The sequence below is a fragment of the Neoarius graeffei genome, chromosome 11 (assembly GCF_027579695.1).
Source record: "Neoarius graeffei isolate fNeoGra1 chromosome 11, fNeoGra1.pri, whole genome shotgun sequence".
Taxonomy (NCBI): Eukaryota; Metazoa; Chordata; class Actinopteri; order Siluriformes; family Ariidae; genus Neoarius; species Neoarius graeffei.
The window spans coordinates 49,635,873-49,658,659 of record NC_083579.1 but is presented as its reverse complement, the minus strand read 5'-3'; the positions used below and the strand labels follow the sequence as shown (position 1 = coordinate 49,658,659).

Below are 22,787 nucleotides of genomic sequence, written 5' to 3'. Positions count from 1 at the left end.
AGGACCTTCTTGCTGTGAGGCGACAGCGCTAACCACTACACCACCGTGCCGCCCCCAACATGTACATATTATATATAATTTGGAAAATAAATTTTTTTTTTACATTCCCTGTGTCAGTAAAGCTCATAAATGTCTTATTGTAAGTGTTAAATAATAAACCAATAACCGGAAGCTACAATTTTCAATTACATTTATTACTTCAAGGGAGAGGAGTGAGCTGATGGGCGGGGTTTAATTGTCATGGGCGGAATGAACGCGTAACCACGCCCACACATGGTCATGTATTAATAGCTTGTTACTCCCTCCACAAGTGCACTACTCTGGAGACAAAAATACTTCTAAGTGCGCGTAAATATGTAGGATACTATATCTCCGGAAAGGTGCGGATTGGGTTTCGGTCGGTGTTGGTGGAGGTTTAGAGCTGTTGCGCCTCAGTCAAGTTCCCGAGCCGAGTGAGAGAGGCAGCACGCAGAGGAGTGGACTGAGGGAAGCGAGGAGGCGGTAAAGGGGGATCCAGGGGAGTCTTTTCTTACCGAAACGGACTCGGTGTCAGAAGAAAGGATTCATTAGCAGTCATGGCTACTGAAACGACGTCTTGTACGGGCTCCACTTTGCTGCAGCCCCTCAGCGACATGATTGACCTTCCTGTGGACCAGGTAAGCTGCCACTTTTATTGAGCACACAGAGAGCTAACGGCGGCTAACTCCGCGGCCAGAGCCACACAGACGCCACTAGCAGCAGGCTAGCGTTCTGCTTCACACTCCAGTGTTCTGTGAAGTGTTGGATCTGTGATGTTTTATTCCACACACAGCGCTGTGGGTCGAGTGCAGCCTTGTGTTTGAGTGCGTGTCCTCATTTCAGTCTTTATCTTCAAATCAAACGAACAGCGCTGACACTAGCGCGCGATCTGCGAGAGCCAGTTAACCCCAGTCTCAGCGCACACTGCTGCGGCTCCTCTGCGGGAAAACAGCAGAACTCTGTGAATTCAGTAAATACAACCGGTTCACTTTGTGAGCCTGAGATCTGCTGGAGGAGAGAGAGGTGAGCGGAGATGAAGAAGCAGTCAGTGGAGAAGGTCCTGCATGAAGTGCTGAATTATGCTTCAGCTCAGAGCATGTCTCAATCTGGTCAGCATCAGACTCGTGTCAGCGTCAGGTCACTGTGAGCATCAGACTCATGTCAGCATCAGGTCACTGTGAGCATCAGACTCGTGTCAGCGTCAGGTCACTGTGAGCATCAGACTCATGTCAGCATCAGGTCACTGTGAGCATCAGACTCGTGTCAGGGTCAGGTCACTGTGAGCATCAGACTCGTGTCAGCATCAGGTCACTGTGAGCATCAGACTCATGTCAGCATCAGGTCACTGTGAGCATCAGACTCATGTCAGCATCAGGTCACTGTGAGCATCAGACTCATGTCAGCATCAGGTCACTGTGAGCATCAGACTCGTGTCAGGGTCAGGTCACTGTGAGCATCAGACTCGTGTCAGCATCAGGTCACTGTGAGCATCAGACTCATGTCAGCATCAGGTCACTGTGAGCGTCAGACTCGTGTCAGCATCAGGTCACTGTGAGCGTCAGACTCGTGTCAGCATCAGGTCACTGTGAGCATCAGACTCATGTCAGCATCAGGTCACTGTGAGCGTCAGACTCGTGTCAGCATCAGGTCACTGTGAGCGTCAGACTCGTGTCAGCATCAGGTCACTGTGAGCATCAGACTCGTGTCAGCGTCAGGTCACTGTGAGCGTCAGACTCATGTCAGCATCAGGTCACTGTGAGCGTCAGACTCGTGTCAGCATCAGGTCACTGTGAGCGTCAGACTCGTGTCAGCATCAGGTCACTGTGAGCATCAGACTCGTGTCAGCGTCAGGTCACTGTGAGCGTCAGACTCATGTCAGCATCAGGTCACTGTGAGCATCAGACTCATGTCAGCATCAGGTCACTGTGAGCGTCAGACTCGTGTCAGCATCAGGTCACTGTGAGCGTCAGACTCGTGTCAGCATCAGGTCACTGTGAGCATCAGACTCATGTCAGCATCAGGTCACTGTGAGCGTCAGACTCGTGTCAGCGTCAGGTCACTGTCAGCGTCAGACTCGTGTCAGCGTCAGGTCACTGTCAGCGTCAGACTCGTGTCAGCGTCAGGTCACTGTCAGCGTCAGACTCGTGTCAGCGTCAGGTCACTGTCAGCGTCAGACTCGTGTCAGCGTCAGGTCACTGTCAGCGTCAGACTCGTGTCAGCGTCAGGTCACTGTCAGCGTCAGACTCGTGTCAGCGTCAGGTCACTGTCAGCGTCAGACTCGTGTCAGCGTCAGGTCACTGTCAGCGTCAGACTCGTGTCAGCGTCAGGTCACTGTCAGCGTCAGACTCGTGTCAGCGTCAGGTCACTGTCAGCGTCAGACTCGGGTCAGGTCACTGTGAGCGTCAGACTCGTGTCAGCGTCAGGTCACTGTCAGCATCAGACTCGTGTCAGCGTCAGGTCACTGTGAGCGTCAGACTCGTGTCAGCGTCAGGTCACTGTGAACATCAGACTCGTGTCAGCGTCAGGTCACTGTCAGCATCAGACTCGTGTCAGCGTCAGGTCACTGTGAGCATCAGACTCGTGTCAGCATCAGGTCACTGTGAGCGTCAGACTCGTGTCAGCATCAGGTCACTGTGAGCGTCAGACTCGTGTCAGCATCAGGTCACTGTGAGCATCAGACTCATGTCAGCATCAGGTCACTGTGAGCGTCAGACTCGTGTCAGCATCAGGTCACTATGAGCGTCAGACTCGTGTCAGCATCAGGTCACTGTGAGCATCAGACTCGTGTCAGCATCAGGTCACTGTGAGCATCAGACTCGTGTCAGCGTCAGGTCACTGTGAGCGTCAGACTCGTGTCAGCGTCAGGTCACTGTGAGCGTCAGACTCGTGTCAGCGTCAGGTCACTGTGAGCATCAGACTCGTGTCAGGGTCAGGTCACTGTGAGCATCAGACTCGTGTCAGGGTCAGGTCACTGTGAGCATCAGACTCGTGTCAGCATCAGGTCACTGTGAGCGTCAGACTCGTGTCAGCGTCAGGTCACTGTGAGTGTCAGCGTCAGGTCACTGTGAGCGTCAGACTCGTGTCAGCGTCAGGTCACTGTCAGCGTCAGACTCGTGTCAGCGTCAGGTCACTGTCAGCGTCAGACTCGTGTCAGCGTCAGGTCACTGTCAGCGTCAGACTCGTGTCAGCGTCAGGTCACTGTCAGCGTCAGACTCGTGTCAGCGTCAGGTCACTGTCAGCGTCAGACTCGTGTCAGCGTCAGGTCACTGTCAGCGTCAGACTCGTGTCAGCGTCAGGTCACTGTCAGCGTCAGACTCGTGTCAGCGTCAGGTCACTGTCAGCGTCAGACTCGTGTCAGCGTCAGGTCACTGTCAGCGTCAGACTCGTGTCAGCGTCAGGTCACTGTCAGCGTCAGACTCGTGTCAGCGTCAGACTCGTGTCAGCGTCAGGTCACTGTGAGCGTCAGACTCGTGTCAGCGTCAGGTCACTGTGAACATCAGACTCGTGTCAGCGTCAGGTCACTGTGAGCGTCAGACTCGTGTCAGCATCAGGTCACTGTGAGCGTCAGACTCGTGTCAGCGTCAGGTCACTGTCAGCATCAGACTCGTGTCAGCGTCAGGTCACTGTGAGCGTCAGACTCGTGTCAGGGTCAGGTCACTGTCAGCGTCAGACTTGTGTCAGCGTCAGGTCACTGTCAGCGTCAGACTCGTGTCAGGGTCAGGTCACTGTGAGCGTCAGACTCGTGTCAGGGTCAGGTCACTGTCAGCGTCAGACTCGTGTCAGCGTCAGGTCACTGTCAGCGTCAGACTCGTGTCAGCGTCAGGTCACTGTCAGCGTCAGACTCGTGTCAGCGTCAGGTCACTGTGAGCGTCAGACTCGTGTCAGGGTCAGGTCACTGTGAGCGTCAGACTCGTGTCAGGGTCAGGTCACTGTCAGCGTCAGACTCGTGTCAGGGTCAGGTCACTGTGAGCGTCAGACTCGTGTCAGGGTCAGGTCACTGTCAGCGTCAGACTCGTGTCAGCGTCAGGTCACTGTCAGCGTCAGACTCGTGTCAGCGTCAGGTCACTGTCAGCGTCAGACTCGTGTCAGCGTCAGGTCACTGTGAGCGTCAGACTCGTGTCAGGGTCAGGTCACTGTGAGCGTCAGACTCGTGTCAGGGTCAGGTCACTGTCAGCGTCAGACTCGTGTCAGCGTCAGGTCACTGTCAGCGTCAGACTCGTGTCAGGGTCAGGTCACTGTGAGCGTCAGACTCGTGTCAGCGTCAGACTCGTGTCAGCGTCAGGTCACTGTCAGCGTCAGACTCGTGTCAGCGTCAGGTCACTGTCAGCGTCAGACTCGTGTCAGCGTCAGGTCACTGTCAGCGTCAGACTCGTGTCAGCGTCAGGTCACTGTGAACATCAGACTCGTGTCAGCGTCAGGTCACTGTCAGCATCAGACTCGTGTCAGCGTCAGGTCACTGTGAGCATCAGACTCGTGTCAGCGTCAGGTCACTGTGAACATCAGACTCGTGTCAGCGTCAGGTCACTGTGAGCATCAGACTCGTGTCAGCGTCAGGTCACTGTGAGCATCAGACTCGTGTCAGCATCAGGTCACTGTGAGCGTCAGACTCGTGTCAGGGTCAGGTCACTGTCAGCGTCAGACTCGTGTCAGCGTCAGGTCACTGTGAGCGTCAGACTCGTGTCAGCGTCAGGTCACTGTGAGCGTCAGACTCGTGTCAGCGTCAGGTCACTGTGAGCGTCAGACTCGTGTCAGGGTCAGGTCACTGTGAGCGTCAGACTCGTGTCAGCGTCAGGTCACTGTCAGCGTCAGACTCGTGTCAGCGTCAGGTCACTGTCAGCGTCAGACTCGTGTCAGCGTCAGGTCACTGTCAGCGTCAGACTCGTGTCAGCGTCAGGTCACTGTGAGCGTCAGACTCGTGTCAGGGTCAGGTCACTGTGAGCGTCAGACTCGTGTCAGGGTCAGGTCACTGTGAGCGTCAGACTCGTGTCAGCATCAGGTCACTGTGAGCGTCAGACTCGTGTCAGCATCAGGTCACTGTGAGCATCAGACTCGTGTCAGCGTCAGGTCACTGTGAGCATCAGACTCATGTCAGCATCAGGTCACTGTGAGCGTCAGACTCGTGTCAGCGTCAGGTCACTGTCAGCGTCAGACTCGTGTCAGCGTCAGGTCACTGTCAGCGTCAGACTCGTGTCAGCGTCAGGTCACTGTCAGCGTCAGACTCGTGTCAGCGTCAGGTCACTGTCAGCGTCAGACTCGTGTCAGCGTCAGGTCACTGTCAGCGTCAGACTCGTGTCAGCGTCAGGTCACTGTCAGCGTCAGACTCGTGTCAGCGTCAGGTCACTGTCAGCGTCAGACTCGTGTCAGCGTCAGGTCACTGTCAGCGTCAGACTCGTGTCAGCGTCAGGTCACTGTCAGCGTCAGACTCGTGTCAGCGTCAGGTCACTGTCAGCGTCAGACTCGGGTCAGGTCACTGTGAGCGTCAGACTCGTGTCAGCGTCAGGTCACTGTCAGCATCAGACTCGTGTCAGCGTCAGGTCACTGTGAGCGTCAGACTCGTGTCAGCGTCAGGTCACTGTGAACATCAGACTCGTGTCAGCGTCAGGTCACTGTCAGCATCAGACTCGTGTCAGCGTCAGGTCACTGTGAGCATCAGACTCGTGTCAGCGTCAGGTCACTGTGAGCATCAGACTCGTGTCAGCATCAGGTCACTGTGAGCGTCAGACTCGTGTCAGCATCAGGTCACTGTGAGCGTCAGACTCGTGTCAGCATCAGGTCACTGTGAGCATCAGACTCATGTCAGCATCAGGTCACTGTGAGCGTCAGACTCGTGTCAGCATCAGGTCACTATGAGCGTCAGACTCGTGTCAGCATCAGGTCACTGTGAGCATCAGACTCGTGTCAGCATCAGGTCACTGTGAGCATCAGACTCGTGTCAGCGTCAGGTCACTGTGAGCGTCAGACTCGTGTCAGCGTCAGGTCACTGTGAGCGTCAGACTCGTGTCAGCGTCAGGTCACTGTGAGCGTCAGACTCGTGTCAGCGTCAGGTCACTGTGAGCGTCAGACTCGTGTCAGGGTCAGGTCACTGTGAGCATCAGACTCGTGTCAGGGTCAGGTCACTGTGAGCATCAGACTCGTGTCAGCATCAGGTCACTGTGAGCGTCAGACTCGTGTCAGCGTCAGGTCACTGTGAGTGTCAGCGTCAGGTCACTGTGAGCGTCAGACTCGTGTCAGCGTCAGGTCACTGTCAGCGTCAGACTCGTGTCAGCGTCAGGTCACTGTCAGCGTCAGACTCGTGTCAGCGTCAGGTCACTGTCAGCGTCAGACTCGTGTCAGCGTCAGGTCACTGTCAGCGTCAGACTCGTGTCAGCGTCAGGTCACTGTCAGCGTCAGACTCGTGTCAGCGTCAGGTCACTGTCAGCGTCAGACTCGTGTCAGCGTCAGGTCACTGTCAGCGTCAGACTCGTGTCAGCGTCAGGTCACTGTCAGCGTCAGACTCGTGTCAGCGTCAGGTCACTGTCAGCGTCAGACTCGTGTCAGCGTCAGACTCGTGTCAGCGTCAGGTCACTGTGAGCGTCAGACTCGTGTCAGCGTCAGGTCACTGTGAACATCAGACTCGTGTCAGCGTCAGGTCACTGTGAGCGTCAGACTCGTGTCAGCATCAGGTCACTGTGAGCGTCAGACTCGTGTCAGCGTCAGGTCACTGTCAGCATCAGACTCGTGTCAGCGTCAGGTCACTGTGAGCGTCAGACTCGTGTCAGGGTCAGGTCACTGTGAGCATCAGACTCGTGTCAGGGTCAGGTCACTGTGAGCATCAGACTCGTGTCAGCATCAGGTCACTGTGAGCGTCAGACTCGTGTCAGCGTCAGGTCACTGTGAGTGTCAGCGTCAGGTCACTGTGAGCGTCAGACTCGTGTCAGCGTCAGGTCACTGTCAGCGTCAGACTCGTGTCAGCGTCAGGTCACTGTCAGCGTCAGACTCGTGTCAGCGTCAGGTCACTGTCAGCGTCAGACTCGTGTCAGCGTCAGGTCACTGTCAGCGTCAGACTCGTGTCAGCGTCAGGTCACTGTCAGCGTCAGACTCGTGTCAGCGTCAGGTCACTGTCAGCGTCAGACTCGTGTCAGCGTCAGGTCACTGTCAGCGTCAGACTCGTGTCAGCGTCAGGTCACTGTCAGCGTCAGACTCGTGTCAGCGTCAGACTCGTGTCAGCGTCAGGTCACTGTGAGCGTCAGACTCGTGTCAGCGTCAGGTCACTGTGAACATCAGACTCGTGTCAGCGTCAGGTCACTGTGAGCGTCAGACTCGTGTCAGCATCAGGTCACTGTGAGCGTCAGACTCGTGTCAGCGTCAGGTCACTGTCAGCATCAGACTCGTGTCAGCGTCAGGTCACTGTGAGCGTCAGACTCGTGTCAGGGTCAGGTCACTGTCAGCGTCAGACTTGTGTCAGCGTCAGGTCACTGTCAGCGTCAGACTCGTGTCAGGGTCAGGTCACTGTGAGCGTCAGACTCGTGTCAGGGTCAGGTCACTGTCAGCGTCAGACTCGTGTCAGCGTCAGGTCACTGTCAGCGTCAGACTCGTGTCAGCGTCAGGTCACTGTCAGCGTCAGACTCGTGTCAGCGTCAGGTCACTGTCAGCGTCAGACTCGTGTCAGGGTCAGGTCACTGTGAGCGTCAGACTCGTGTCAGGGTCAGGTCACTGTCAGCGTCAGACTCGTGTCAGGGTCAGGTCACTGTGAGCGTCAGACTCGTGTCAGGGTCAGGTCACTGTCAGCGTCAGACTCGTGTCAGCGTCAGGTCACTGTCAGCGTCAGACTCGTGTCAGCGTCAGGTCACTGTCAGCGTCAGACTCGTGTCAGCGTCAGGTCACTGTGAGCGTCAGACTCGTGTCAGGGTCAGGTCACTGTGAGCGTCAGACTCGTGTCAGGGTCAGGTCACTGTCAGCGTCAGACTCGTGTCAGCGTCAGGTCACTGTCAGCGTCAGACTCGTGTCAGGGTCAGGTCACTGTGAGCGTCAGACTCGTGTCAGCGTCAGACTCGTGTCAGCGTCAGGTCACTGTCAGCGTCAGACTCGTGTCAGCGTCAGGTCACTGTCAGCGTCAGACTCGTGTCAGCGTCAGGTCACTGTCAGCGTCAGACTCGTGTCAGCGTCAGGTCACTGTGAACGTCAGACTCGTGTCAGCGTCAGGTCACTGTCAGCATCAGACTCGTGTCAGCGTCAGGTCACTGTGAGCATCAGACTCGTGTCAGCGTCAGGTCACTGTGAACATCAGACTCGTGTCAGCGTCAGGTCACTGTGAGCATCAGACTCGTGTCAGCGTCAGGTCACTGTGAGCATCAGACTCGTGTCAGCATCAGGTCACTGTGAGCGTCAGACTCGTGTCAGGGTCAGGTCACTGTCAGCGTCAGACTCGTGTCAGCGTCAGGTCACTGTGAGCGTCAGACTCGTGTCAGCGTCAGGTCACTGTGAGCGTCAGACTCGTGTCAGCGTCAGGTCACTGTGAGCGTCAGACTCGTGTCAGGGTCAGGTCACTGTGAGCGTCAGACTCGTGTCAGCGTCAGGTCACTGTCAGCGTCAGACTCGTGTCAGCGTCAGGTCACTGTCAGCGTCAGACTCGTGTCAGCGTCAGGTCACTGTCAGCGTCAGACTCGTGTCAGCGTCAGGTCACTGTGAGCGTCAGACTCGTGTCAGGGTCAGGTCACTGTGAGCGTCAGACTCGTGTCAGGGTCAGGTCACTGTGAGCGTCAGACTCGTGTCAGCGTCAGGTCACTGTCAGCGTCAGACTCGTGTCAGCGTCAGGTCACTGTCAGCGTCAGACTCGTGTCAGCGTCAGGTCACTGTCAGCGTCAGACTCGTGTCAGCGTCAGGTCACTGTCAGCGTCAGACTCGTGTCAGCGTCAGGTCACTGTGAGCGTCAGACTCGTGTCAGGGTCAGGTCACTGTGAGCGTCAGACTCGTGTCAGGGTCAGGTCACTGTGAGCGTCAGACTCGTGTCAGGGTCAGGTCACTGTGAGCGTCAGACTCGTGTCAGGGTCAGGTCACTGTCAGCGTCAGACTCGTGTCAGCGTCAGGTCACTGTCAGCGTCAGACTCGTGTCAGCGTCAGGTCACTGTCAGCGTCAGACTCGTGTCAGCGTCAGGTCACTGTCAGCGTCAGACTCGTGTCAGCGTCAGGTCACTGTCAGCGTCAGACTCGTGTCAGCGTCAGGTCACTGTCAGCGTCAGACTCGTGTCAGCGTCAGGTCACTGTCAGCGTCAGACTCGTGTCAGCGTCAGGTCACTGTCAGCGTCAGACTCGTGTCAGCGTCAGGTCACTGTCAGCGTCAGACTCGTGTCAGCGTCAGGTCACTGTCAGCGTCAGACTCGTGTCAGCGTCAGGTCACTGTCAGCGTCAGACTCGTGTCAGCGTCAGGTCACTGTCAGCGTCAGACTCGTGTCAGCGTCAGGTCACTGTCAGCGTCAGACTCGTGTCAGCGTCAGGTCACTGTCAGCGTCAGACTCGTGTCAGCGTCAGGTCACTGTCAGCGTCAGACTCGTGTCAGCGTCAGGTCACTGTCAGCGTCAGACTCGTGTCAGCGTCAGGTCACTGTGAGCGTCAGACTCGTGTCAGGGTCAGGTCACTGTGAGCGTCAGACTCGTGTCAGGGTCAGGTCACTGTGAGCGTCAGACTCGTGTCAGGGTCAGGTCACTGTGAGCGTCAGACTCGTGTCAGGGTCAGGTCACTGTGAGCGTCAGACTCGTGTCAGGGTCAGGTCACTGTGAGCGTCAGACTCGTGTCAGGGTCAGGTCACTGTGAGCGTCAGACTCGTGTCAGGGTCAGGTCACTGTGAGCGTCAGACTCGTGTCAGGGTCAGGTCACTGTGAGCGTCAGACTCGTGTCAGGGTCAGGTCACTGTGAGCGTCAGACTCATGTCAGCATCAGGTCACTGTGAGCGTCAGACTCGTGTCAGCATCAGGTCACTGAGCATCAGACTCGTGTCAGCGTCAGGCAGGCTTTTAGGCAGGATTTTTTTTTAGGGAGTCTAACTTTTTTGCAGGTGTCACTGTATGTGGCGAGGTGTAGCGGCGCGTTGAGCGCCGCTGGCACGAGTGTTTTAGGGGGTTCCGGGGGTACTCCCCCGGAAAATTTTGAAATTTCTAATGCTCTCAAATGCTATTTCCTTCATTTTGACAGCAAATTTTGAGCAATACCGAAAATACATACATATTTTTGAGAATTATGTAAAAATGTTAAAGAAAATGTATTCAAAATACATGTAGGTATAACAGATTGGTAATACAATATCAACTTTGGGAACACCAAAACAAAATACACTGCAAACTGCGTATATTTTTAATGAATATTATTATTAAAATGGGTATATTTCTGGGATTTTTTGAGCTGGAGTTGCATATTAAGCATGACAAATTAGCTATAAAGCTTTCTGATCGCAGAATACTACATAAATAAAGCTTGTTGTGGCTGTGTTTGTCTCAGTCAGTAGTGCACCTATTGCAATTGCATTACATGTGACAACCAACCCCGAACACAGTGTGACAACCAACCCCGGCTGACCAGTTTTGCTTTCAAAGCCGCTAGCGTCCAAAGATTTAGTATAACAAAGAAAAAAACACACAGGAAATATGGCTAAGTCTTCAAACATTATAATGGTATTCGTTTTTTATTTATTTATAACGAGGGCTCTCACAACTTTGAAATTAGTGCAGCCATAGAAACGCGTGTTTCTGTAGCTCTGCGGCGGGTGCCTATATTTTGTACTCTGGGCTCGTGCTGTTGCTATGGTAACCCTGGGCGTCTTCGGGAAAGACAGCTGTCAAAGCGAGACTTCTGAAATTTCCAAAATGGCGGTGTCAACAAAGCTTGTAGATCCTCGGAAAGCTCAGACTCGGCGATTTTTTAACATATTCAGCTAAGTTACCGGACATAACACGGGCGGAAATATTAGGGCGTCTTTAGGGCGTCGTACTAAAAAGTAGGGCGTCCAATTTCTTGTTTTTTTCAGTACAGGGCGTCGAAAAGACGCCCAGACGCCCCTCTATCTAAAAGCCTGGCGTCAGGTCACTGTCAGCATCAGACTCGTGTCAGCGTCAGGTCACTGTGAGCGTCAGACTTGTGTCAGCGTCAGGTCACTGTGAGCGTCAGACTCGTGTCAGGGTCAGGTCACTGTGAGCGTCAGACTCGTGTCAGGGTCAGGTCACTGTGAGCGTCAGACTCGTGTCAGGGTCAGGTCACTGTGAGCGTCAGACTCGTGTCAGGGTCAGGTCACTGTGAGCATCAGACTCATGTCAGCATCAGGTCACTGTGAGCGTCAGACTCGTGTCAGCATCAGGTCACTGAGCATCAGACTCGTGTCAGCGTCAGGTCACTGTGAGCGTCAGACTCGTGTCAGCGTCAGGTCACTGTGAGCGTCAGACTCGTGTCAGCGTCAGGTCACTGTGAGCATCAGACTCGTGTCAGGGTCAGGTCACTGTGAGCATCAGATTCGTGTCAGCGTCAGGTCACTGTGAGCGTCAGACTCGTGTCAGCGTCAGGTCACTGTGAGCGTCAGACTCGTGTCAGCGTCAGGTCACTGTGAGCGTCAGACTCGTGTCAGCGTCAGGTCACTGTGAGCGTCAGACTCGTGTCAGCGTCAGGTCACTGTGAGCGTCAGACTCGTGTCAGCGTCAGGTCACTGTGAGCGTCAGACTCGTGTCAGCGTCAGGTCACTGTGAGCGTCAGACTCGTGTCAGCGTCAGGTCACTGTGAGCGTCAGACTCGTGTCAGCGTCAGGTCACTGTGAGCGTCAGACTCGTGTCAGCGTCAGGTCACTGTGAGCGTCAGACTCGTGTCAGCGTCAGGTCACTGTCAGCGTCAGACTCGTGTCAGCGTCAGGTCACTGTCAGCGTCAGACTCGTGTCAGCGTCAGGTCACTGTCAGCGTCAGACTCGTGTCAGCGTCAGGTCACTGTCAGCGTCAGACTCGTGTCAGCGTCAGGTCACTGTCAGCGTCAGACTCGTGTCAGCGTCAGGTCACTGTGAGCGTCAGACTCGTGTCAGCGTCAGGTCACTGTGAACATCAGACTCGTGTCAGCGTCAGGTCACTGTCAGCATCAGACTCGTGTCAGCGTCAGGTCACTGTGAGCATCAGACTCGTGTCAGCATCAGGTCACTGTGAGCGTCAGACTCGTGTCAGCATCAGGTCACTGTGAGCATCAGACTCATGTCAGCATCAGGTCACTGTGAGCGTCAGACTCGTGTCAGCATCAGGTCACTATGAGCGTCAGACTCGTGTCAGCATCAGGTCACTGTGAGCATCAGACTCGTGTCAGCATCAGGTCACTGTGAGCATCAGACTCGTGTCAGCGTCAGGTCACTGTGAGCGTCAGACTCGTGTCAGCGTCAGGTCACTGTGAGCGTCAGACTCGTGTCAGCGTCAGGTCACTGTGAGCATCAGACTCGTGTCAGGGTCAGGTCACTGTGAGCATCAGACTCGTGTCAGGGTCAGGTCACTGTGAGCATCAGACTCGTGTCAGCATCAGGTCACTGTGAGCGTCAGACTCGTGTCAGCGTCAGGTCACTGTGAGTGTCAGCGTCAGGTCACTGTGAGCGTCAGACTCGTGTCAGCGTCAGGTCACTGTCAGCGTCAGACTCGTGTCAGCGTCAGGTCACTGTCAGCGTCAGACTCGTGTCAGCGTCAGGTCACTGTCAGCGTCAGACTCGTGTCAGCGTCAGGTCACTGTCAGCGTCAGACTCGTGTCAGCGTCAGGTCACTGTCAGCGTCAGACTCGTGTCAGCGTCAGGTCACTGTCAGCGTCAGACTCGTGTCAGCGTCAGGTCACTGTCAGCGTCAGACTCGTGTCAGCGTCAGACTCGTGTCAGCGTCAGGTCACTGTGAGCGTCAGACTCGTGTCAGCGTCAGGTCACTGTGAACATCAGACTCGTGTCAGCGTCAGGTCACTGTGAGCGTCAGACTCGTGTCAGCATCAGGTCACTGTGAGCGTCAGACTCGTGTCAGCGTCAGGTCACTGTCAGCATCAGACTCGTGTCAGCGTCAGGTCACTGTGAGCGTCAGACTCGTGTCAGGGTCAGGTCACTGTCAGCGTCAGACTTGTGTCAGCGTCAGGTCACTGTCAGCGTCAGACTCGTGTCAGGGTCAGGTCACTGTCAGCGTCAGACTCGTGTCAGGGTCAGGTCACTGTGAGCGTCAGACTCGTGTCAGGGTCAGGTCACTGTCAGCGTCAGACTCGTGTCAGCGTCAGGTCACTGTCAGCGTCAGACTCGTGTCAGCGTCAGGTCACTGTCAGCGTCAGACTCGTGTCAGCGTCAGGTCACTGTGAGCGTCAGACTCGTGTCAGGGTCAGGTCACTGTGAGCGTCAGACTCGTGTCAGGGTCAGGTCACTGTCAGCGTCAGACTCGTGTCAGGGTCAGGTCACTGTGAGCGTCAGACTCGTGTCAGGGTCAGGTCACTGTCAGCGTCAGACTCGTGTCAGCGTCAGGTCACTGTCAGCGTCAGACTCGTGTCAGCGTCAGGTCACTGTCAGCGTCAGACTCGTGTCAGCGTCAGGTCACTGTGAGCGTCAGACTCGTGTCAGGGTCAGGTCACTGTGAGCGTCAGACTCGTGTCAGGGTCAGGTCACTGTCAGCGTCAGACTCGTGTCAGCGTCAGGTCACTGTCAGCGTCAGACTCGTGTCAGGGTCAGGTCACTGTGAGCGTCAGACTCGTGTCAGCGTCAGACTCGTGTCAGCGTCAGGTCACTGTCAGCGTCAGACTCGTGTCAGCGTCAGGTCACTGTCAGCGTCAGACTCGTGTCAGCGTCAGGTCACTGTCAGCGTCAGACTCGTGTCAGCGTCAGGTCACTGTGAACATCAGACTCGTGTCAGCGTCAGGTCACTGTCAGCATCAGACTCGTGTCAGCGTCAGGTCACTGTGAGCATCAGACTCGTGTCAGCGTCAGGTCACTGTGAACATCAGACTCGTGTCAGCGTCAGGTCACTGTGAGCATCAGACTCGTGTCAGCGTCAGGTCACTGTGAGCATCAGACTCGTGTCAGCATCAGGTCACTGTGAGCGTCAGACTCGTGTCAGGGTCAGGTCACTGTGAGCGTCAGACTCGTGTCAGCGTCAGGTCACTGTGAGCGTCAGACTCGTGTCAGCGTCAGGTCACTGTGAGCGTCAGACTCGTGTCAGCGTCAGGTCACTGTCAGCGTCAGACTCGTGTCAGCGTCAGGTCACTGTCAGCGTCAGACTCGTGTCAGCGTCAGGTCACTGTCAGCGTCAGACTCGTGTCAGCGTCAGGTCACTGTCAGCGTCAGACTCGTGTCAGCGTCAGGTCACTGTCAGCGTCAGACTCGTGTCAGCGTCAGGTCACTGTGAGCGTCAGACTCGTGTCAGGGTCAGGTCACTGTGAGCGTCAGACTCGTGTCAGGGTCAGGTCACTGTGAGCGTCAGACTCGTGTCAGGGTCAGGTCACTGTGAGCGTCAGACTCGTGTCAGGGTCAGGTCACTGTCAGCGTCAGACTCGTGTCAGCGTCAGGTCACTGTCAGCGTCAGACTCGTGTCAGCGTCAGGTCACTGTCAGCGTCAGACTCGTGTCAGCGTCAGGTCACTGTCAGCGTCAGACTCGTGTCAGCGTCAGGTCACTGTCAGCGTCAGACTCGTGTCAGCGTCAGGTCACTGTCAGCGTCAGACTCGTGTCAGCGTCAGGTCACTGTCAGCGTCAGACTCGTGTCAGCGTCAGGTCACTGTCAGCGTCAGACTCGTGTCAGCGTCAGGTCACTGTCAGCGTCAGACTCGTGTCAGCGTCAGGTCACTGTCAGCGTCAGACTCGTGTCAGCGTCAGGTCACTGTCAGCGTCAGACTCGTGTCAGCGTCAGGTCACTGTCAGCGTCAGACTCGTGTCAGCGTCAGGTCACTGTCAGCGTCAGACTCGTGTCAGCGTCAGGTCACTGTCAGCGTCAGACTCGTGTCAGCGTCAGGTCACTGTCAGCGTCAGACTCGTGTCAGCGTCAGGTCACTGTCAGCGTCAGACTCGTGTCAGCGTCAGGTCACTGTCAGCGTCAGACTCGTGTCAGCGTCAGGTCACTGTCAGCGTCAGACTCGTGTCAGCGTCAGGTCACTGTCAGCGTCAGACTCGTGTCAGCGTCAGGTCACTGTCAGCGTCAGACTCGTGTCAGCGTCAGGTCACTGTGAGCGTCAGACTCGTGTCAGGGTCAGGTCACTGTGAGCGTCAGACTCGTGTCAGGGTCAGGTCACTGTGAGCGTCAGACTCGTGTCAGGGTCAGGTCACTGTGAGCGTCAGACTCGTGTCAGGGTCAGGTCACTGTGAGCGTCAGACTCGTGTCAGGGTCAGGTCACTGTGAGCGTCAGACTCGTGTCAGGGTCAGGTCACTGTGAGCGTCAGACTCGTGTCAGGGTCAGGTCACTGTGAGCGTCAGACTCGTGTCAGCATCAGGTCACTGAGCATCAGACTCGTGTCAGCGTCAGGCAGGCTTTTAGGCAGGATTTTTTTTTAGGGAGTCTAACTTTTTTGCAGGTGTCACTGTATGTGGCGAGGTGTAGCGGCGCGTTGAGCGCCGCTGGCACGAGTGTTTTAGGGGGTTCCGGGGGTACTCCCCCGGAAAATTTTGAAATTTCTAATGCTCTCAAATGCTATTTCCTTCATTTTGACAGCAAATTTTGAGCAATACCGAAAATACATACATATTTTTGAGAATTATGTAAAAATGTTAAAGAAAATGTATTCAAAATACATGTAGGTATAACAGATTGGTAATACAATATCAACTTTGGGAACACCAAAACAAAATACACTGCAAACTGCGTATATTTTTAATGAATATTATTATTAAAATGGGTATATTTCTGGGATTTTTTGAGCTGGAGTTGCATATTAAGCATGACAAATTAGCTATAAAGCTTTCTGATCGCAGAATACTACATAAATAAAGCTTGTTGTGGCTGTGTTTGTCTCAGTCAGTAGTGCACCTATTGCAATTGCATTACATGTGACAACCAACCCCGAACACAGTGTGACAACCAACCCCGGCTGACCAGTTTTGCTTTCAAAGCCGCTAGCGTCCAAAGATTTAGTATAACAAAGAAAAAAACACACAGGAAATATGGCTAAGTCTTCAAACATTATAATGGTATTCGTTTTTTATTTATTTATAACGAGGGCTCTCACAACTTTGAAATTAGTGCAGCCATAGAAACGCGTGTTTCTGTAGCTCTGCGGCGGGTGCCTATATTTTGTACTCTGGGCTCGTGCTGTTGCTATGGTAACCCTGGGCGTCTTCGGGAAAGACAGCTGTCAAAGCGAGACTTCTGAAATTTCCAAAATGGCGGTGTCAACAAAGCTTGTAGATCCTCGGAAAGCTCAGACTCGGCGATTTTTTAACATATTCAGCTAAGTTACCGGACATAACACGGGCGGAAATATTAGGGCGTCTTTAGGGCGTCGTACTAAAAAGTAGGGCGTCCAATTTCTTGTTTTTTTCAGTACAGGGCGTCGAAAAGACGCCCAGACGCCCCTCTATCTAAAAGCCTGGCGTCAGGTCACTGTCAGCATCAGACTCGTGTCAGCGTCAGGTCACTGTGAGCGTCAGACTCGTGTCAGCGTCAGGTCACTGTGAGCGTCAGACTCGTGTCAGGGTCAGGTCACTGTGAGCGTCAGACTCGTGTCAGGGTCAGGTCACTGTGAGCGTCAGACTCGTGTCAGGGTCAGGTCACTGTGAGCGTCAGACTCGTGTCAGGGTCAGGTCACTGTGAGCGTCAGACTCGTGTCAGGGTCAGGTCACTGTGAGCGTCAGACTCGTGTCAGCGTCAGGTCACTGTGAGCGTCAGACTCGTGTCAGCGTCAGGTCACTGTGAGCGTCAGACTCGTGTCAGCGTCAGGTCACTGTGAGCGTCAGACTCGTGTCAGCGTCAGGTCACTGTGAGCGTCAGACTCGTGTCAGCGTCAGGTCACTGTGAGCGTCAGACTCGTGTCAGCGTCAGGTCACTGTCAGCGTCAGACTCGTGTCAGCGTCAGGTCACTGTGAGCGTCAGACTCGTGTCAGCGTCAGGTCACTGTCAGCGTCAGACTCGTGTCAGCGTCAGGTCACTGTCAGCGTCAGACTCGTGTCAGCGTCAGGTCACTGTCAGCGTCAGACTCGTGTCAGCGTCAGGTCACTGTCAGCGTCAGACTCGTGTCAGCGTCAGGTCACTGTCAGCGTCAGACTCGTGTCAGCGTCAGGTCACTGTCAGCGTCAGACTCGTGTCAGCGTCAGGTCACTGTCAGCGTCAGACTCGTGTCAGCGTCAGGTCACTGTCAGCGTCAGACTCGTGTCAGCGTCAGGTCACTGTCAGCGTCAGACTCGTGTCAGCGTCAGGTCACTGTCAGCATCAGACTCGGGTCAGGTCACTGTGAGCGTCAGACTCGTGTCAGCGTCAGGTCACTGTGAGCGTCAGACTCGTGTCAGGGTCAGGTCACTGTGAGCGTCAGACTCGTGTCAGCGTCAGGTCACTGTCAGCGTCAGACTCGTGTCAGCGTCGGGTCACTGTCAGCGTCAGACTCGTGTCAGCGTCGGGTCACTGTCAGCGTCAGACTCGTGTCAGCGTCGGGTCACTGTCAGCGTCAGACTCGTGTCAGCGTCGGGTCACTGTCAGCGTCAGACTCGTGTCAGCGTCGGGTCACTGTCAGCGTCAGACTCGTGTCAGCGTCGGGTCACTGTCAGCGTCAGACTCGTGTCAGCGTCGGGTCACTGTCAGCGTCAGACTCGTGTCAGCGTCGGGTCACTGTCAGCGTCAGACTCGTGTCAGCGTCGGGTCACTGTCAGCGTCAGACTCGTGTCAGCGTCGGGTCACTGTCAGCGTCAGACTCGTGTCAGCGTCGGGTCACTGTCAGCGTCAGACTCGTGTCAGCGTCGGGTCACTGTCAGCGTCAGACTCGTGTCAGCGTCGGGTCACTGTCAGCGTCAGACTCGTGTCAGCGTCGGGTCACTGTCAGCGTCAGACTCGTGTCAGCGTCGGGTCACTGTCAGCGTCAGACTCGTGTCAGCGTCGGGTCACTGTCAGCGTCAGACTCGTGTCAGCGTCGGGTCACTGTCAGCGTCAGACTCGTGTCAGCGTCGGGTCACTGTCAGCGTCAGACTCGTGTCAGCGTCGGGTCACTGTCAGCGTCAGACTCGTGTCAGCGTCGGGTCACTGTCAGCGTCAGACTCGTGTCAGCGTCGGGTCACTGTCAGCGTCAGACTCGTGTCAGCGTCGGGTCACTGTCAGCGTCAGACTCGTGTCAGCGTCGGGTCACTGTCAGCGTCAGACTCGTGTCAGCGTCGGGTCACTGTCAGCGTCAGACTCGTGTCAGCGTCGGGTCACTGTCAGCGTCAGACTCGTGTCAGCGTCGGGTCACTGTCAGCGTCAGACTCCTGTCTGTGTCAGACTCCGGGCAGTATCAAGCAACAGTCCAGATTAGGCATCAGTTTGGATTAGGTTTCCATCAGCATCAGACTGCAGTCCGGATCACATTATGTGTGAAACTATACCCTACTCACAACACTGTGCAATATTTTCAGTTTTGTTTGTAAGTATAGTGGAGACTATCGAATGCATTCCTTACGGTTAGTGATTTACACTCGACCAGCGGCTCTCAAAGTGGGGTCTGGGAAGCATAGCCAGTGTGTCTGTGACCTACTTTTTCCTTTTTAAATGTTATTATAATGATGGGGCGGCACGGTGGTGTAGTGGTTAGTGCTGTCGCCTCACAGCAAGATGGTCCGGGTTCGAGCCCTGTGGCCAGTGAGGGCCTTTCTGTGCAGAGTTTGCATGTTCTCCCCGTGTCCGCGTGGGTTTCCTCCGGGTGCTCCGGTTTCCCCCACAGTCCAAAGACATGCAGGTTAGGTTAACTGGTGACTCTAAATTGACCGTAGGTGTGAATGTGAGTGTGAATGGTTGTCTGTGTCTGTGTCAGCCCTGTGATGACCTGGTGACTTGTCCAGGGTGTACCCCGCCTTTCGCCCGTAGTCAGCTGGGATAGGCTCCAGCTTGCCTGCGACCCTGGAGAACGGGATAAAGTGGCTACAGATAATGAGATGAGATTATAATGATGGAAATCACAATCCACCATTATCAACGTTATTACATTTATTAGTCAGTTCTTAGTGTGAATGATTTTAATCCAATCATCAATACCTCCCCCTGAAAAACAAGTGGCACTATAAATAATGTCCGCTTGCACCCTGTGTGTTCTGTCGGTGGAACGTTCAGGAATAAAAATAAACTGTATTAAAGCATGATGTTGGACACACGGCCAGTCACCAGGACAGAATGTTAAACTCCTGTCTTTTTCGTTTTTTTTTTCCAGCAAAATGTCATCACCTTTCCAAACCTAAACACACCTTCAGATGACATTGAATGAATAAGTCTCGAGCATGTGATGACAGGATGTTGGGTGTGTCCAACCTGCTCTGTCGAGCTTGGATTGTAAATTATTAACATAGCCTTGGGCCGGCTGATCCATCTGTGTGTCAGAACAAAACTGACGTATTTAATACAGTTAATGTGTCTGTGATTATGTACATGATAAAAGCCCAGTGTTGACTTGGGCATAGTGGTTTTTTTTTTTTTTTTTAGAAGGACAACAGTGGGTGTTGGTTCATCTGTAATTAGTCAACTGGTTGGTAAATGCATTTATCAAACATCTTACGAGTAAGGGAGAATATAATACAACCTTCAGTGGTCGATAGTTAAAAAAACAACACCCTGTAATTAAATACTAGGTGTTCATTAAATCACTGTGGGGTTTTGATATTTCTGAGTGCTAGAGCTTTGTAAAAAGATCTCGATCGTAGACTCAGCTTGACTGTTTGTTTGTGCCCTCATCCACTGACGACTGCCTTTTTGTATGATTTGATCCAGTAACAAACATTTTAGCTCCTTGCCTTCATCAAATGGCAACATATGTGAGAGAGCTTGTACACTGTGTTGCTACCAAAATATTATTTTGTTTGTAGACCACTGGTTAGGTAAACTCCCTGTAATCCAACTCAACAGGCAGGATAAGTGGGATGAGTAATTCGTCAATAAATAGGCCGGCTGTAATTAGCGTAGGCTTGACTGTGATTCCTGTGACTCGCAAGAAGTCGACATATCCGAGCGGCTGAACTAAACCCTCTCTGAATAACCGGTTTAATGAGTTTGCCGGGCGGCACGGTGGTGTAGCGGTTAGCGCTGTCGCCTCACAGGAAGAAGGTCCTGGGTTCGAGCCCCGTGGCCGGCGAGGGCCTTTCTGTGCGGAGTTTGCATGTTCTCCCCGTGTCCGCGTGGGTTTCCTCCGGGTGCTCCGGTTTCCCCCACAGTCCAAAGACATGCAGGTTAGGTTAACTGGTGACTCTAAATTGAGCGTAGGTGTGAATGTGAGTGTGAATGGTTGTCTGTGTCTATGTGTCAGCCCTGTGATGACCTGGCGACTTGTCCAGGGTGTACCCCGCCTTTCGCCCGTAGTCAGCTGGGATAGGCTCCAGCTTGCCTGCGACCCTGGAGAACAGGATAAAGCGGCTAGAGATGGGGGGGTGTTAGACCAAAAATTTTTTTCTACCCCCTCCAAAATATGGAGATGATCTATCCAAGTATGGAAATACCAATATTTGGCCAACTGAAAAATGCTAACCCCCCTGTACATACCCTCTGAAGTTAATAACCCCTGTAAATAGTCAAAAACTGCCTTTTTCACTAATATAAGCATTCCTTAACGGAAATAACTCTTAAATATAACATCAAAACTCACAGTAATGACATTTATTTCTCACAAAAAGAGTTGTTAGAAACCTTCATTTTGTCTCTGTTTACGGGTTTGAATCAGAGTAACAAATTCTCCATAAAGTTTCAGGATATGTTTCTTTATATGTCTGGTGTGGATGGTGTATAAGTTACAAAATAAGCAGTGCTCTTGAACAAGTTCTGCCAGTAACTGAGCAGCAGCGTCCCTGGATCTCTGTGCTTGACCAGCACGCTTCGGCCGCAGCAGATAGAGCGTATTCTGAATGATGTCCTTCCCTGTTGGAAGCATCCCAGAAGGGAACTCGGCCTGCTCTATGTACTCTACTACGCCGAGTAGCTGCTTAGCTTTTGACCGTGTTGCAACAGAAGCCATTATTTACCTGCAAGAATACAAATAATGACTATTTAATGCATTGGGAGATATAATTCAGATATGAATCATTTGTGCATACTGGTTCTTAAAACTAAATTAGTAACCTTAAGTAATGATCCTCTGTGCTTAAAAATAGTTCATATTTGAGGTATTACTGAAGAGTGTGACATTCATCAATAACTTTAAAACTTGCTGAAAAAGAGCAGAATTACAATTTACTTGAATGTAAGGTTACTTACCACTAAGCTTATTACCTTAAAATAATGATCATCTGCACTGAAAATGTTGTAGTCGTACCTAGTGGCATACCCGAAGAGGTTTGCATTAGGGATGTTAACCGATGACCGTTTGACCGGTGGTTGACCGAATCAACGTCAACCAGTTAATTTTTTTTTTTTGGTTGTCGGTTAAAAAAAAAAAGTCAATCGTTTTGAAGCTGCCGATTTTGGAGCGGAGAACCTGGAATTCTGTGTTGTAAATGCTTCGGGCATGCCATGCGGTGTAAGGACGACAGCTGACAAATCAGAAACACCCATTCAGTCATGTCCCGCCCTCCCACCCCAGTTGAAGACAGCTGCCACTCGGCGAAAGAAAAGTCTCAGTGTTGGATTACATTTTACTACGATGTTAACCAGGTGCGCAACATCAAGGAAATTCTTGACTATCAAAGAAACAAGAACACGGCGCATGAATGAAGTCGATGGTTGATTAGTCTGGTGAATATTAATGTCAACGTAATAATAATACACAAGATCTGAACTAAAACCTGGTTACTCACTGATATTACTTAGCATCAGACAGTTGCTATATTAGCTTAGCGGCTAATCAGCTCAGCTCCAGCTATCCCATTCCCAATGGCTGTGCACAATTAGCAGCCATGTAACCGTAATATCAGTAGCTGGAAAACAATTGCAGTATGAGGTCTCTGTGGCTCACTTCAAAGAAAAGTGCCTAGTCCTTAGCAGTATGCTTCAGAGCAACTTCAATACCATGCAGTAATGGCGTGTTGATATTGGTAACGGCGTTATAACGATTGTAGCTAATTAATTAGGTTACCCGGCGTTATAACCAGGGCTTTGAACTGGTTCAAGGAACGAAAACAAAAACCGGGAACTTTTTCTATTTCACATGGAACAGAAACGAAACCAGAAACTTTATTTTTTATGTTCCGGAACACAAACGCTTATTAAAAATAATGGTAACCGGTTAATACCGGTTTTTATTTCGTTCCTCAAAGTTTCCGTAGCCTACAAATAAAAAAAAAAAAGTCATTCTTCTCCTGCGCAAGTTTCTATGACCCGCTAGGGTTCACTTCCTGTGTGATGTTCGCTGACTGAATGGAGAGAGCGGGAGGGTGGACTACTATCACGTCTCCACATCTTAAATAAGAGGTAAATATTGCAGTCTATCGTTATTCAAAAACGTCAATTTCAAACACGATATCAATATATTTGTCCATGTTAATGAGAGGCTCGCGAACATTAAATGACGTTAACCTCTGTTAGCCTATCAATGCATAGGGCCTGACTAGCCTTTGGTAACACACTAAACGAATTATCTTTCATTTTTGGCACTTTTTCTGTTTGTGTAGATGGGAAGATACTGAGAATCCAAATCGCCAACATTTGAAATAATAATTGTTTTGAATTATTTCTTGTCTTATTTAATG

At 52.8% G+C, this 22,787-nt stretch overlaps 1 protein-coding gene across 1 annotated transcript in view; it reads left to right on the top strand.

Annotated features, from left to right (window-relative positions):
- Positions 1-335: 335 nt before the first annotated feature.
- mboat2a (membrane bound O-acyltransferase domain containing 2a) overlaps positions 336-22,787 on the top strand; it is a 210,087-nt gene continuing 187,635 nt past the window's right edge. The window contains exon 1 of the mRNA XM_060934098.1: positions 336-656. Within this exon, the coding sequence (XP_060790081.1) occupies positions 576-656 (81 nt within the window). The 5' untranslated portion in view covers positions 336-575. The remainder of the gene's footprint in view (positions 657-22,787) is intronic.